This window comes from Pezoporus wallicus, unplaced genomic scaffold (assembly GCF_028554395.1).
Source record: "Pezoporus wallicus isolate ANWC-B61680 ecotype Strahan unplaced genomic scaffold, APGP_CSIRO_Pwel_v1 contig_4322, whole genome shotgun sequence".
NCBI classification, from domain to species: Eukaryota; Metazoa; Chordata; class Aves; order Psittaciformes; family Psittacidae; genus Pezoporus; species Pezoporus wallicus.
The window spans coordinates 2426659-2442949 of record NW_026637224.1 but is presented as its reverse complement, the minus strand read 5'-3'; the positions used below and the strand labels follow the sequence as shown (position 1 = coordinate 2442949).

The 16291-nt window shown below is 35.4% G+C and overlaps 1 protein-coding gene across 1 annotated transcript in view; it reads right to left on the bottom strand.

Annotated features, from left to right (window-relative positions):
- ADGRV1 (adhesion G protein-coupled receptor V1) overlaps positions 1-16291 on the bottom strand; it is a 280088-nt gene that overhangs the window by 220944 nt on the left and 42853 nt on the right. Inside the window, exons 19-30 of the mRNA XM_057404316.1 lie at positions 15229-15446; positions 13338-14081; positions 11961-12334; positions 10078-10254; positions 8222-8402; positions 7398-7600; positions 6627-6756; positions 5201-5281; positions 3565-3704; positions 2532-3141; positions 1321-1536; positions 577-792 (exon numbers count right to left, since the gene is read on the bottom strand). Of these exons, the coding sequence (XP_057260299.1) occupies positions 577-792; positions 1321-1536; positions 2532-3141; positions 3565-3704; positions 5201-5281; positions 6627-6756; positions 7398-7600; positions 8222-8402; positions 10078-10254; positions 11961-12334; positions 13338-14081; positions 15229-15446 (3290 nt within the window). The remainder of the gene's footprint in view (positions 1-576; positions 793-1320; positions 1537-2531; positions 3142-3564; positions 3705-5200; positions 5282-6626; positions 6757-7397; positions 7601-8221; positions 8403-10077; positions 10255-11960; positions 12335-13337; positions 14082-15228; positions 15447-16291) is intronic.

Below are 16291 nucleotides of genomic sequence, written 5' to 3'. Positions count from 1 at the left end.
TCGTTAAATTTTTGAAATCACCAAAGCCTTTCTCAAAACCTGTGTAATAAAATAGATTTTGGAATATATACACAATTAATTTTATTGATAATAAAAAGCAGAAGAAAAACTAAAGTACTTTACAGAAAATAAGTGAATGTAATTGAATTTCCCTTTATATTTTACAATTTCCCCAGATTTTTAAATCTGCTTTGGCTGATTATCTACTAAAACAAAGATATCAACATATTTAAGCAATGGATATTAGAATGCAGATTTTGGCTTAAACCTATTGAAGAAATGCAGCACTTCTTAGATAAAAAATAAAAAAGTAAACTAAAATCCATCTATCTCTATTAGGAGAGTCCAAAATCCTTCTATATCAACTGACTAAATACTTTTTTGGTTATATTAAAACACTATTACTCCCTCATTGTTTTAATTCAGTATATCTTATCTTTTCCTTTACTGTAATCATTCAGGCTTCCTCTTTGTCTTTTGAAAGTTTTTATTCAGTTTCCCAGTAACAGTTCACCAAAAAATCTGCAGTAAAACTGTTAACGGAAAATAGAAAATATATAAATAAGACTCATTTACCAAAGGATCCAAACGGGTCATCAGAAGCCTCAATAGTTATGATTGCCTTTGTCAAAGATCCAAGCAAGGCTCCTCCTGTTGTTTGATTCAGCAGCTGAACATAAAATGACTCCTCAACTTCAGGATTGATATCATTAATTATATAAATTGGCACAGCTTTACTTGTTTCCCCTTCGAGTAAAACCACATCTGACGAGGCTACACTATAGTCCTCACCTAGATTTATAGATTAAAAAAAAACAACAAAACAACGAAAACCAGAAAATATTAATGCATTATGGTGCAGTGTATTGAACATCATCATTAACACTTCTCTCTTTCTCCTTCTTATACATGCATTCCTCAATGCTTTTCCTAAACATTGCATGGTGGGTTTAAGTACACAGGACTGAACAGAGCTACGTATACTACTATTGGTTGGTTGGGGGTTTTTTTGTTTGTTTTTTTTTCTGAGGTGGTGGGCTACTAGGGAAATGAATACCCCAATTCCTTCATTCATTTAACTTCCTAGATTCTTCAGTGATGTCTCGGCGTTTTCTAGAAGCTGATGCATGATCTCTCCCATAAGATTCCTATTTGCTAAGTACAGTCAGTAAACGTATCAATAATTCTTTTTTTTTTTTTTTTGTACTTGTTATACAATAGTGCATTCAATACACTTGTTTGCTTTAACTGCTCAAAGCATACAGCATGCTCTTTCCAAGGTAACGCAGACTGTGTACTTCTGTTATTCTGATCACTTACCAGCTGTTGCAGTTATTGGCATGGCTTTAAATTTCACAGAAACATCTGAAAATATTCCCCCAGTCCTGGTCACATTAATGATTGGTCCAACATAATTTTCAGCAACTCGCACAGCTGAAGTTGAAAGCTGAAGTGTTCCAAAAGCATCATCATTGGCACTGATAATTACATGAGCTATTGTCTCATCCACTGATCCAAGTCGAGGAGAATTTATAACTGAAACATAAAGAAAACTTAGTGAGGAGGTGACCAAGATGCTTGCTATCTATGGCTATAGGGTTCACAGACATACATGTAAGTTTAATTGTTAGTCACCACTAGCTTTCAACAAAATTGCCTTTTTTAGAATTGGATGAATTATAACTACTCACTGCACCAACATACTTCTGGTATTTGAAATATATTATGGCAGAAAAATCCGAATTTATAATAATATATTATTCTACCCTTTTGTAAAAGGCAGGCAGTGGAAGGTAGGCTTTGGAAGCCAGGCAGTTATGGCTCTTACAAGCCATAATTTTTTTTTGAAGTGAGGTACTGTTAAGTAATTTATTTATTTATTTGACCATAGAGCCAGTAGCAAGATCAATACAGTTCAGAAGAGCTTCATTTTTACACTTGCTATGATGAAATATAAGTAAGATTTCAAACTCCCAGCAGAATTATATTTGAAGATCTCCTTAATATCAACATTACTAGGGTGGTGCAGCAATTAGACATGCCAAGAAGTTCTGAAGTGCAAATCAAGCTGTAATGACCTAAATTTACCTGAATGAGGTATGAAGCAAACATTATCTACACTAAAAAAGTAACACGAGGCTGTAATTCTATATCACTTTTTTTTTAAATGGCTTTTTTTTGCTTTCAATAAGCAAAACTGGCTTACTTGCTCCCTAATACTGAATTTCAGAGAAACACATTAGCTCTACGGACAGTGCACAAAATCGGTACTGTAACATATCTGGCCTGAAAAACTTTGGCTAAGACAATGCAAAAGGGATAAAGATATACTCATGCATCCCTGTCAAAATACTGTGCTAAAGGAAATGTAAGTCAGAAGCACACAAGACAGGTAACTTGGAGATTTCTTAACCATACAGAGTTTGGTAGAGGTTAAAAGTTTGTCATTTAACTTGTTGCATTTTATCCAATTAAACATAAAATCTACCCTTCATATTTAAATTTTGGTTTTACATACATAAGATACTTACTTGGCCGATCTTGTACTTTCTCGATCAAAACAATACTGCTTAGCTCCACAAAAACAGACTCTGACCTCTCAGGATCATCATCATCCAAAATAGGCAAATATATTGTGGCCTCACTTTCATCAGTTCCAAAGACCGTGTAGCCTGCGATGGGTGTGTAATCTTCTCCCTCTATTGCTCTAACAACATCAGGTGGAAGAAAGGGGGGCTTTTCATCATCGCCCATTGTCCTGTATGTTACCATCACTGTGCCGAGGAGACCACCATGCCTTAATACTGTCAGGGGGATATTTCTTGTTTCTTCCTCAACTTTCATTGGTCTGTTTCGCTCAGAAAAGATAAAGACTCCATACGGATCATCATTAGCTAAAACAGTTAATGTGGCATTAGTGTGATTTCCAAGACGACCACTGGACACATTGATGATTAAAACTGAAAACACCTTATCCAATTCAGGAACTTCATCAGGAGAAACCTGTACTGTAATATTTGCTCTCACTTGACCAACATCAAATGTTACATTCCCACCTGTAGAGATCAGGTCTTTAGTAAGATCACAGTCTATGATCCAATGCAGTGTCACCTGAGACAAGGCTCCATGAGTTCTTACAACCTAAGAGAAAAATAAAAAGATCTGTGTATTTTTGTTCTCTAAGAAAGAAAAACATAAAATTATGAGATAGAATTAAGCAAAGACATTGACATGATGGGTTAAAAATAAATTTGTGTTTTAAATGAACAGTGTAGTCTTTATTACCGCTGTGTTTGTTGTATCACCAACACTGTACCTACTTAAGGTAATAGTACCTCAAATGTAAACACATAGAAGTAATTTTAAATTTATGGATATTATTATAACATCATTTTAGCTTCAAGCTGAATGATGCACATTAGAAAACTCAGTATGGAATGGCAAAAATGCATGATAAAGTAGTTATAAACCCCATAAACTTATAGCAAAAACCTTGCAGAACACCCAGTAAAAACAAAGACAGAAAAGGATTGCACAGCAATATCATACTCAAAGCATTCTAACCTGCAGTACAATACTGCTATCTCCATCTTCAGGCTCAGTTCCATTTACCAACAGCGACTCAGTACTGAACTCAAACACACCATGGGCATCATCAGAAGCCTCAATAGTCACAAGGATGTGTGATGCAACCCCCAAGTTAGCTGTTAAGTGCAAGTGCCAAATGGGTTATTTTTTCTAGAATCTTTTTTACATGAACGTAAACAGCTAAAGAAATATGTTGCAAAAAACACACATGAGAGTATGACTAGAGTATCTGTGCTGTTTTGTCTTTTTTTGAAATGCAGGATAACTATGCACATGGACAAGGAACTGACTTTCTGTAATGCTGTCCTGTTTAGTTCCATAGTTTTATGGAACTATGCAACAAAAAATATAGCAAATATGCACATTTTAAGGGAGGACTAGATTTAATGAATTAAAATTACAGATTTAATGAATGAAAACGAAGCAGAATTTAGGATGGTGGGAGTTACATGGTAAAACACAGTGTAAGCAGATAGACCAGATGAATGCAGGTGTCATCCTAAGATAACCTGGAATGGAAAACAAAGAAAAAACCCAAGTCCTGTAAATCCCACTACTAAAAGATATTGTCTTGGTTTAGATAAATTGCTGCTCAGAGAAAGAGCTTGGCATGGAAAATCTTTTCTGGAAACAAGGAAAAGGGAAACAGCACTTCAAACAGAAAGGGTATCTGGGCATTGGAACAGGCTGCCCAGGGAAGTGGTGGAGTTATCAGCACTGGAGGTATTTAAAAGATGTGTAGATGTGGCACTTAAGGACACTGTTTGGTCATGGACTTGGCAGAGTTATGTTGGTTGGACTGGATGATCTTAATAGTCTTTTCCAACCTAAACGATTCTATGATTCCATGAAAAAAAAAAACCAAGAAGCTCCAAAAAGTGGCTAAACTGCAGACTTGCTCTCAAATTCAAACTGAAATCCACTGTATTTACAAATAAAATTGAAAATCAGGCCATCACAGAGAAATAAATTATACAGTTTGGATAATGGGTGCTTATATTCCATGTTCAGGTCTGTAGGGTTTAATTTGAAGTTGCATATGATCAGGGATTTCCCTCAGATTTTATGCTATTTCCACATCAAGTATCTGTTTTCTGCATGTCTGACATAAATAAAAAAGTTAAAGAGAATAAATAAAAAATAATCAAAACAGTCCTTAAAATATCTAAGACAGCTTACTTTTCTTTAAGAATATTTTTAACATGCAGAAAATAAAAGTAACACAAAGCACATACCAAGCATACACTGAGGTAGTTTTTTTTAATTACTTTCAATTTAAAAAGTGTCTGCTTTTTGCTCTCCAGAAAACTTGACAATTTTCAAACAGAACTAATTTTGCAAATTATACTTCTGGAATTAGCATATTGTGTTTTATAACAATATAGTTTTCATGTATAGAAACCATTATTTTCTGTGCTACACTAAACACTGACCACTATTGAAATTATGCCTAAATTAAAATGGAAAAGAATATTTTGACAGAACTTTATGACAAATTGAAATTAATCACCTGTAGCTGTACAGGTGCACTATGACAAGTTGTGTCAATGTAGTAATTTCTGAGGGATATTAAAATTAGCAACAAAAAATAGGATTAATTGAAAATGCTTACCATGTTGATGGACAGTTGGAAGGAAGAAATCCACGTTCCCATCACCACTACCACTCCCATCATTTCTAAAGAGCTCAGCAACTTTAAGGTGACAGACATACAGATATATACATATATATACATTCATAAATAAAGAGAAAGCAGAAAGTAATTTAAACATTTCTGGACAACACAAAAAGAGAGGAAATATTCTAGGAAGGCATCAATTTTAGATATGAAAGCATACAGTATTCTTGATAAAAGCCAGAAAAAATATTGGATATGTCGCCTCATTTAATTTATAACATTGGATATAGCAATAGTAGGTCAGAAGGAAAGAAAGCACATACACCTCTGTTTTCTCTTTGCTTTCTTTCTCTGTGTCCCCTTTTATATTTCCCTTTTCCCACTCCTAAATGAGGTCTGTCATGCAATTGTGTTGGAAAGGCCCAAAGGGGAGTTTGTGTTAAGAAAGTGTCTACCTAGTGAACAACTGAAGTTAGCTGTAGTTTTTCTGATGAAAGAAAAAAAAAAATTGAAAAGTTTTATTAACAAAACAACTATTCAATCCAAAAGTCCCCATACATGACAGGTCTCAAGATCAAAAGAATCACTACGTTGCACCACAGTGCCATGCTGCACCATAGACATTCAAGGCAGTATGATAAAACTTTCCAGAAGGCATCACACTTTCATTTCTGGATTGCTGAAAAAAAGTCCCATCATTTAAAAAGTTGCTTTATGGCTGCCAAAGTTTCTAATTATTTTTTTCCTCCAACCAGCTTTACAGTCTCCCTTAAAATTTTTCTCCAACAGAAACAAATTCTGGAAGGACTGAGTGGCTTTCTGTGGCAGGAGCGCTGATGGTTGCCATCACACCTCACACCAGGATTTCCACTGAGTACAAGAAAAATTCATTTTTCTTGTTCTTCCACAGAGCTAGCAGCAGCCTCTGCAGCTCAGCTAAACTTCCTATTAGGCCTCTCAACACCCACAGCATCCTACCACTATAAACCAGTTGAATAAATTATGAGCCAGTGTACCCAAATCCTCTGCCACTGAGTGGCAGATAAAAAAAAACATTTTGGCTATTTAGCCTTTAATATTTTATAAATATTGTCAAATTTTTAGTAAACTGAAATTAATGTATTTTTTACATTATTTTAATTTGACTTAACAATTATGAAACTAATGTAAAAGCAGCAACTGCCTTTAAATGACTGTGCATAGTAATAGTACACTTTCTTTAGGATCTGGTGGTTTTCATGAATGATTAACAAAATATCTCAAGAACAGTTTTGAAAAATTACAGCTATTGAGGTGATATGGGGATATTTGCTTGTCTTTAGAAATAATACAGAAATAGGAAATCTAAGAGAAGTAAGATTTTTAGTAGATGAGTAGAGATCATGAAAATACAACCAATGGATTGATGAATGTGCCTTACCTCCTCCCTCTGGGTTCAATAGTTCCACTTTAAAAGTTTTTTCTAATTCAGGAATAGAATTATCAGTGATGTTAACAGTAATGTACTTGTATCTTTCTCCTGGCTGAAATTCCAGTGTGCCCACAACAGCCTGCAATATGAAAGCTATTCATATTTTTGTTCAAGTCTAATGTTTTCATCCATATGAAAAAAGAAATAGAACCTTGATTTTGTTTGCCTTTGTCAAAATATCTACTTTTTTTCAATTAAGCTTTTTAAAAATCTGGTGAATCTTTTGTTATGAGAAAAAGATCTAAATTCACAGAATTAGGAGATCTGCATTAATCTACATTTTTCTGCACAAATGTTAGACAAGCAAACAGATAATATGTACAGGTCATTTTGTTGAATATGTACAAATCATGATATGAACAAACATAATCTTAACCTGTACATGCACCTGAATGATCCCACAGAATTTAATATACTCAACAACAATAGTAAATATCCCTTCCTGGTGCACTGACAGTCCTCTTTAGAAATAAGAAAACCAAAACCAGAGGCTTTTCCTAGGAAATACAGCATGCTGCACAGAAAGGAGGTAAAGGTCGCATAATGATATATATTTTTAAAGAAACTATTACACTTTCATTTATCATGTCACTATATAAAACAAAGTGTATCTGTCAAAAGAATCATGGCTGGGCTAAAATACTCAAACTGAAGGCTATCTCCAAAACCAAAAACTCTAGTTAAACTTGAACATATTACACAACCTGGCAATAGCCATACCTGATAATCTTCAGGACTGAAAGCTGTATGCGGCACTGTTCTGTATTCCACCAGAACTGTTCCAAGAAGGCCTTGTGCACGAACTACCAGTAATCTGATGTGTCCAACTTCTTCTTTAATAGTAATATGGGGCACAGCAGAGGCTGGCAAAATCATTTCATCACCTGGCTGAGGCGGTGGTCCCACTGAGAACTGTAGTAGACCTGGCAGACAAGAAGTACTATTTACATGTCTCCTTGCACCAATCCTAATTCAAATTAGGATTATAAATGGAAAGCAAATTATTGCTAATATTTATATTTAACATTTCTGAAATTAAAACACAATTATTGTATATGTCCTTAGGATTCAATCATATTATTTCCAGGGATGTGCTGTGCACCTTCCCCTCTCTCACTGATATCCATATCAGTCTTGATAAAGTCATAGCACAAAAAGAAATTCAGCTCTTCCCAAAAGAGCCTCAGTATGTCATAGCATTGGGTACTTACTGACATAATAAAAATTCAGAAATGTCTCTCTTCCTCAGGAATTCTCATGTGAGTAAAACTTGCACAGGATCAACTACATGCAACCATTATTTGCTCTCACAGGGAATCATCACCAGTTTGATCTGGGCAGCTTTGATTTTTTTTGTAATATTCTTCAGAATAAGAAACTCAGTTTTCACTTTTGTATCAAAATCGTGAACTACTGTCAAATTAGAGAAAGTGGAATACTCGGCATTGCTTTCTCAAATATCAAGGCTAAGCAAAGTTTTTATCTGTTGAGCTAGAACTGTACAGCTATCTGCAACAACACTGAATCATCTCCATCACTGTTACCATAGGGGTGGTCACTGGCTTTGATGCTGATATCAGTAGTTTCCTTTTCTGGATCTATACTTGCTCCACTGGTAGGAGTTGAACCTAGTTTTCCATCTCCAGGCACTGCAGAGACTAATGTCACACGGAAATATTCATTTAGTTCCGGAATATCATCATCAATAACGTGCAAGTTTAAGACCTAGAGAAGGACCAAATATGGAAAAATCAAGCCATGCAACACAAATCACTTTTGAGTTTCATGACCCTGTTTAACTCCTCAAATTCTTTGATTATTCAGTCAGCTATATCTGCTGTGTTGTTCTGAAAGTAATGTAGACCAAAATTTTGCTTTCCATGTAATGTAAGCTAACTTCTACGATACTATTTTATGTTTAGAATATCCATTTCAAAAACAACTTTACTAAGCTACCAGAGATGGAAGGCATACCTTTTTATGTGCCTCAAATTACACAAACACATAACCAAGCAAGCAATAATTTATTATCTGCCTTAACATAAGCATATGAAAATTGAAAATTTTACATCTGATGGATTTCAAAATCATGAGAAAATTGTGCTTCTGTAGAGACATTAGAGTGATTAATCCAATTAGAGAGCAAGTAAAGCAAGCTTTTTATGCTACCTTGAGATTGCAGATCATACTATTAAATAACATAAACCTACTTAGCACAGGCTAACGTACTGACCTTGGACAATTCCAGCTTTCTATATACTGTGATATAAGTAGACAAACGTACAGAAGGAAAAGGTTACATAGCTGACTGCACTTAGAGGTGTGAGAATGAGTAGCTTACAAACATCATGGAAATTCTCTTAGGGTATCTCATCTGATGAGAAACTGCTCCTGGTTTGTTTCTTAGTGCCATGCCCATTAAGTCCTCCATAGGGAAACAATAAATGGGACGACGCAGCAGCAGAGCAAGCCCCCTTCTGACAGTAGACAAAATAAGGGAGGCCTCATCCATGCCAGACTAGAAAACCTCTCTGCTTTATATGACTGTATGCAATGCAGTAATATGATTCAATGGAGAATTAAACCAGAATGAACAGTGACATGAACAAACTCTTTTCAGACATCACAAGCTTTTCCCAAGCTCTAATCACTTGCATTGTTTAACTGGGACCGGATCCACACTTCTAGTAGAGCCACTGGGATCCTTTCTAAAGGTGTCAGTCTGCATACTGACTTTAGCAGAGTTATAAAAGTGGAACCAAGGCCAAAGAGACATCAATAGAAAACACACATTCACTTTCTACAGTATTGCGGTCACACATCTGTTACAAATAAATGTGAAATTCCTGTCCTGTGAGTCAGGATTGAATTCATAGAAACAAATTAAGTAAAAGGTAAAAAGCACTGCCAACAGTGGTTGCAAGACACCTGATTACAGCAGTGAACTTTGCTGCTGTCTATTGATTTGGAAATTAATCTAATTGATCTAGAGATAAATCCAAGTTTCAAAACTCAGATCAAAACCTGATAATTGTCCAGTTTCAAAAGTAGCTGGATCCATTATTTCAGCCCAGGACTATCTACACTTCAATTATACAAAAGGATATACATAAATCCAACACATACATATTTGTAAAAGTGTTTTATATATTACGCACATTCAAACACATGTGCACACATGGTGACCCCTAAACTGAGATGCGCACAGATACACACAGATCTATAAGCATCTAGCGTATCACTTGTTAGTTGTCATGGACAAAAAACCCTGCAAAGCATAACAAAAGCTATGTGAAGAAAACACTCTCTGGTATCAAAAGCCATCAAGCATCCTCAGAAGGTGTTTTCCAGCAGGTTTGCAAAGAACAGGATGAATAGTTAATAGGAAGGTAGGGTTTACCTCTGATCTCTGCCAAGGATGGAATGTGATAGTGCCACTGCTGTTAGAAAAATCGGTAACAGGGTAACTAATGCCAGTGGAATCAACCTGTGAGATAATGTAATTTATATACACATAGTCTAGGGCTCCCCTTGTACGCTCCACAACACAGGATATAGTGGAACCCTCATCGGCAGTCTGGAGGAAAGCAAGAAATTGAAATTTTTGTTACTGTTAATGTAAATCAAAGTAATAGATATACAAAACATGGAAAACCATAGTCCTTCTCAAATGTTTAGGTAAAAAATTGCTGTCATGTTAGTTTCAGCACTATACCCTGTTTGCTTCAGACACAACCTTTCCTCCCAAACTACATGTCAAAGACAGAATCAGTATGCTTGAAATGTACATGACAAAAGCAACTGGAACTATAATTTTATATTAATGTCAATTATTTTTAGTTTTACTAGCAACAATGTCAAGAAGTATTTGGATTCTCCCTTTCCCCAACTAGAAACACTATGGAAAAAAAAAAAGACATTATACTATAATACATCATTCAGAAAAAACTTTGAAAAATTTTCTGTGCTACAGTAGAAAGTTCACAAAGAACATGACTCCCGTGTCCACAACTTCATGTATTTGGAATAAAATAGGTATTGATACTGCCCATATGTTTTAGACAATCATGATCATAAAATTAAAATAGAAAATAATTTTATTTGAAAATTGCCAATCAGGCTAAAGCCATCTTAAGCCCCAGATACATTTCAGAGCTTCTGTATAACACAGTGCAGATGCTGCACATGCCTTCAGCTGCCTAGCAGACAGATACACACATAAAGCGATTAAAATATGGATACACCAGCACTGTGTATCTGCATCATCACTGAGAGCTCTGATACTTCCCTGGTGAAATGGAAGTCTGATAAGTGCAAAACAATTAACATGACATATAAATTTTTAATTTTGCTTCACGGTCAATTGATGATCCGTGACATTACAGTATTATCAGTGGCATTTGAAACTGAAGAAATCTATAATCATAGCATATGGTAGGTACGTAGAAAGCAAACTGAACAAAACTGAAAGCCAGTATCACTCAGGCAAGATGGTTACTTTCAAACACATCATAAGCACTTTGGTTAGAAAGAATGTACTTAAAAGGTCAGGAGAGTTCCCAAATTGGAAAGTATTCTGAAATTTCTCTTCCAAAATAATCCAACAGAAACAGGTATCATGTCTTTCACCTTTATAATTGATTAAAGAAGTAAAAATTAATTACATTTATTGCAATTCTTCCCAAAATAGTAAGAAGTTTATAGATTGCATATATGGTGATTATCACCAAAGAAAAAAATAATGTTTAAAAAGGATAAGTAATTCACAGCCAGTATCAACTGAATTCACACCAAACATATGCAATTTATACCTTGTAACTTACAGCAGCAAATGATGTGGAAAAATAGATCACACCTTGTCATTGGATGACCTGTGGTAAAGTTCTTTCAAACACATCATGTAACACAGAAATATGAAATAAAAATGTTTGTAATAATCCATTCTCTAAATAAGAAAATCTTATATTTTAATTGGTCACCCAGTCTCAGCTGTGACAGAAGTAAAGGAAAAAATATTCTTCTAGAAAAACTTATGCCTTCAGTTTACCCTACAAGATCAATTTTCTTAAAAAATAATTTGGGGGAATTTTAAAAATTATGTTGTAAATGCCAGTGAGACAGAGGCTGTAGTAACAGAACTGAGACACTTCCACATTCTGGAAAAACTTTGTTTAACTACAAAAAAATAACAATGTGAAATCAGGGGCCCATGCAGGTCAATTGGTCTTGCCATTGATTTTTAGTTCAAAACTTCACCTATAATCTTCTTTATAAACACTTTACCTCAGGAATACATGCTCCAATGAAGCCAAATAAACCATTAGCGTTATCACTCTTCTGTATTCTTAATCTTGCTGTAGCATTTTCTTGTGAAATTCGGGCTCCACCATGCACAGAAATGAGCTTTAGGATGAATAACTCTTCTCCTTCTTCCTCTTTGTCATCCTTTGCAGACACAATGAATGATTTGTTGGTCTCTCCTTCCTGATACTCCAAATACCCAGAGATAGGGTGGACATCATTCTTCGCAGGAGTTGCATGGAGTTCATAAATCTCTGCTCGTGTTAGCTTACGTTCGTAGAGCCTTACATCCTGCATTAGCCCTGTGTACCTACTGCTGCCGTTGATTCCTGCTCCAATTCTCACTGTTCCTGGACCTGAGAAGGAAATTACAATTTTCCTCATGTTATTGTATTTCTGCAAAGTAATAAATACCTGGCTGAATACCTGCAATCGTTAAAAAACAGTGGTAAACTGTGTATTATCCCTGGATTAGGAGTCCTTTTGATCTTGAAATGCAAAACCAGGGCATTCACTGAGCCTCATTTCAGTGTTACAAGTTGATTATCACAGGCCAAACATTCCATCCTACACTGTTCAAGTTTTTTAACCTACTAGTTCTACCCGCACATTGTCACCATCCCTTAATTTAGTGGGGCTTAGAAACTTCTCTCTTTCCACTGGAGATTTGCAGAGCACAACTGCAACCTCTCTCAGCTTTTGTTTTGCTAAACAGATCCCATTTTATCTCTCTCTACTAGGACAGTGGATCTATTCTGATGATACTTATCACCGTTTTATTAGCCCTTCCAGACATGCTTTTCCTCTAGTGCACTGGGAATACGGACTTTAGGAATGTACACCAAATTCCAAAACATTTTTACAACAGTATTAATATTTCTCTGTCTCCAAACAACTATCCTACTCAGCAAATCATATGATCACAGCTGCCTTTTCCACATGTATACTAAGCTGATAGCTCGTTCCTATTGTCTAAAACACATAGATAACTGTTCTTTCCAAAATCTGAGAGAAAAAGATCTGTTTTCAACTACAGTGCTGTAAATCTTATGGAAATCATTAATTTCAAAACATATTTAACTGTATGTATACACGATAAGCCTACATATATAAATATAAATTATTAGTTAATTTTTAAATTATTGTAATCCAAGCTTTGCTACCATTCTGATTTTTTTTTAACTTTCTCAGCTCTAGTTTCCATATGCTTTTTGAAAACAATCAGAATTTTCTATCCACTCAATTAACTAATCAGATATAATAATTTCAGTATCTTGCATACACTTGTAGAGGAGCTAGGCTCTTCTATACATGGCAGAAATTTCCATATTTAAAAAATAATGCAGGCTATTGGCTCACCATCAGCAATTGCTTCTCCTTTAAGACTCTTCATTCCTCCCACAATGGGAATTCCATCCATGTAAAATTCAATTATACTTTCATCCAGAGTAATCAGAAGATGAAGCCAAGTATTTTCATCCAGATATTTCAGGACTGCTGCTCTAGCCATGTATGTCATATTGGATCCTAATGCTGTATAATGAAGCACTACAGAAACATGAGAATCATTTGTCTGGATTTTCACACCATAATATAAGGTCCCATTATCATCATCCTTTTCAACTACATAACCATCAGTACTGAAGTTAGGAATTAACCATGCTGAAAATGTAAAATTGGTTATTCCAGTATTTCCATTGTACAGGTATTCTGGACCAATAATCCCAAATGCATCCTCTTTTCCACTGAAATACAAAGCATCTGTTCCACTGTGGTGACGCCTCATGTGGGGCTGAGATTGTACTGAACTTGGAAATGATCCCAGCAACAAGAGGTCTACCATTGATGGAAGTCCAGCTTGGAACGTACTAGACAGTATTTCCCAACCTAAACGGACAACTCCGAAGGTGCCTTGTTGTCTCCAGATGGTGAAGTCTGTAATATAGGAAAGATCATCTTCAGAAAGAACATCTTCCACTATCTCTGTGTCCTGGCTCTCTGGATCTATAACAAAGACTCCAAAAGGGTCATCACTGAACGGGATCATCACGGTTACAGCAAGGCTTGCTTCAGACAACTGACCTCCAGGACCAGGAAATCCACCTGTATAATGGAAGTTGAAAGAGCAAAGGTTAATGGTCTGAACACAGTCTGAAAAAAAGTTGCTACGTACTGTAAGATTTTTTAATAAAATGCGTTTCTAAAAAAGGCTCAAATCTTTAAAGAGCCTCTGAAATCATAGAAAATGCTCTCATTTAACACTAATATAATTTAACTGTATCATTTTAAAAAGACTATATGACAATTTTCATAGAAAACAAAGCAGACTGTAATTTTTAACAGCAAAACATACATTTTTGCCTTTCAGCTGAAAAAAGATTACCTCCAACTTTTCCATATTAGTCAGACAGGTTACCTTTGGTTCATTTGACAAACATGGGGCCAAATTCAGTTCTCATATTACTCATATTACTCCAAGAATTACACAAATATGGAATGGCAAAATTTGGACCATTGCCTCTGAAACAGAAGCAGAGATACCTTACAAAACCAGGTTGCATACTAAAACTGCTGTCAAGTACTTCCATCCTACCAAGTCATCTCTTCAAAGTAAGAATTCATGATACAAAATCATAACGTGAATATAGAGCCTCTATGCTCAACATGTGCAGTGATGTACTGACCATAGGTATGAAATCTTCTGTACACACATATGGATTTCACTTACAGGAAAGGTCAACACATATTTTCAGTTTTGTCTGGGCACAGAAGACCATAAATAGTACTGAGGTGAAATGAATCCAGCAGATTTGGAACCCTGCTCAGTAGCAGGCCTGTGGTAGTTGTAGTTTAAGTCATATGAAGTGGTAACAAAAAGTGTTTTACCTCCTTTAGAAAAAACAAACAGACCAACCAAACTCCATCATGGTAAACATGCATAGCCTCTAATAGCTTTACTTTGTCTTCAAGTACATGAAGATCTACATCTCTGAAATCACAAGGAGGCATCCTTTTTTAAGGCCAGATCACCAAAATGTGTGTAACAGTAATTCAGGAACTGAATAACTGCATTCATATATCTAAGTTCAGATTAAATGAAAAATAAACCCTAAAACCTTACCAGAAAAGTACAGGGTATCAAGATATGATTCAAGGTAAAGCTCTTTTCAGGATTGGTTTTGTTTTGATTGATTAAACATAATTCTTTCCTATCAGATATTAAAGGACTGGTAATAATAGAAGACAATACCTGAAGCATTCACCAACTTTAGAACATAAAATTCATTGAACTCAGGAATTCCATCCGAAATAGCATGGAGCGTTATTGGTTTTGATCCTTCACCATGTATGAAGCACAGAGTCCCATATGTTTCATAGAACTCTTCTCCTGGCCTCAGTGCAGAGTCATTATCAAACAGCTGCCAGGTCAATGAAACATTGCCAAAGCGTCCTCTGTGTCTCAGAACCCTGTTCAGCGACACAGAAAGAGTGAACATCCTGGCAGGCATGCATCAGCTTTCTTTAACAAGGGAAAACACAATTAAATTAATATTCCTTACTGTGAAAAATAATATACAACATTCTGGGTTACTGTGAAAAATAAACACAGGCATGAACAATAAACAATCATCTTTGAAGGCCCACAATTTCACAGTAGAATTCTACTTCCAGGTATACCACAGGCACTTTAGAAAAAAGTTAACCAACACAGGTCCATGCAAAGTAGCACCGTTAAGCTAAACATACATTCGCCTTGTTTTTATTATGTAAATAATAAATTCCAATGTACAACAGTTCAGCAAATTAATATTAAAAACTGATATACCTGGCCAACCTTGGACAAGGAAGAGGATTATCTACATTTAACCACAAACATTTCTCCCTTTAACCACCAAGTGTCCTTAAACTCTTTCTTATATTGGTATCAAATTCAGATTACACCCTATGTCTTTCAGAAATCTGTGGTTATTCCATGTTAAGAACATAGTAAATAAAAACAGTATTTTTTTTCATAGCTCCCTGATAAGTTAATTTTAGCAGTTTCCAAACGGCAGCATAAATAAAAACTGAGTTTATTAACAGTGTGCTGTACCTAGAAAAAGTGTGCTCCTGTTTGCATAATAAAAAAAAATCCTGTACAAAGAGGCTGAATGCAAAAAGACTGCTTTCCCTATCTGTTCACACTGATCGTGATTTTATATTCTGTCTAGAGCTTCTTAATGAAAACTCAGTGTTTTTACCAAACTGTAATGACATCCCAACTTTTTGGAATGTAACAAGGTAAGATGAGAAACAAACTCATTTCTTAACCC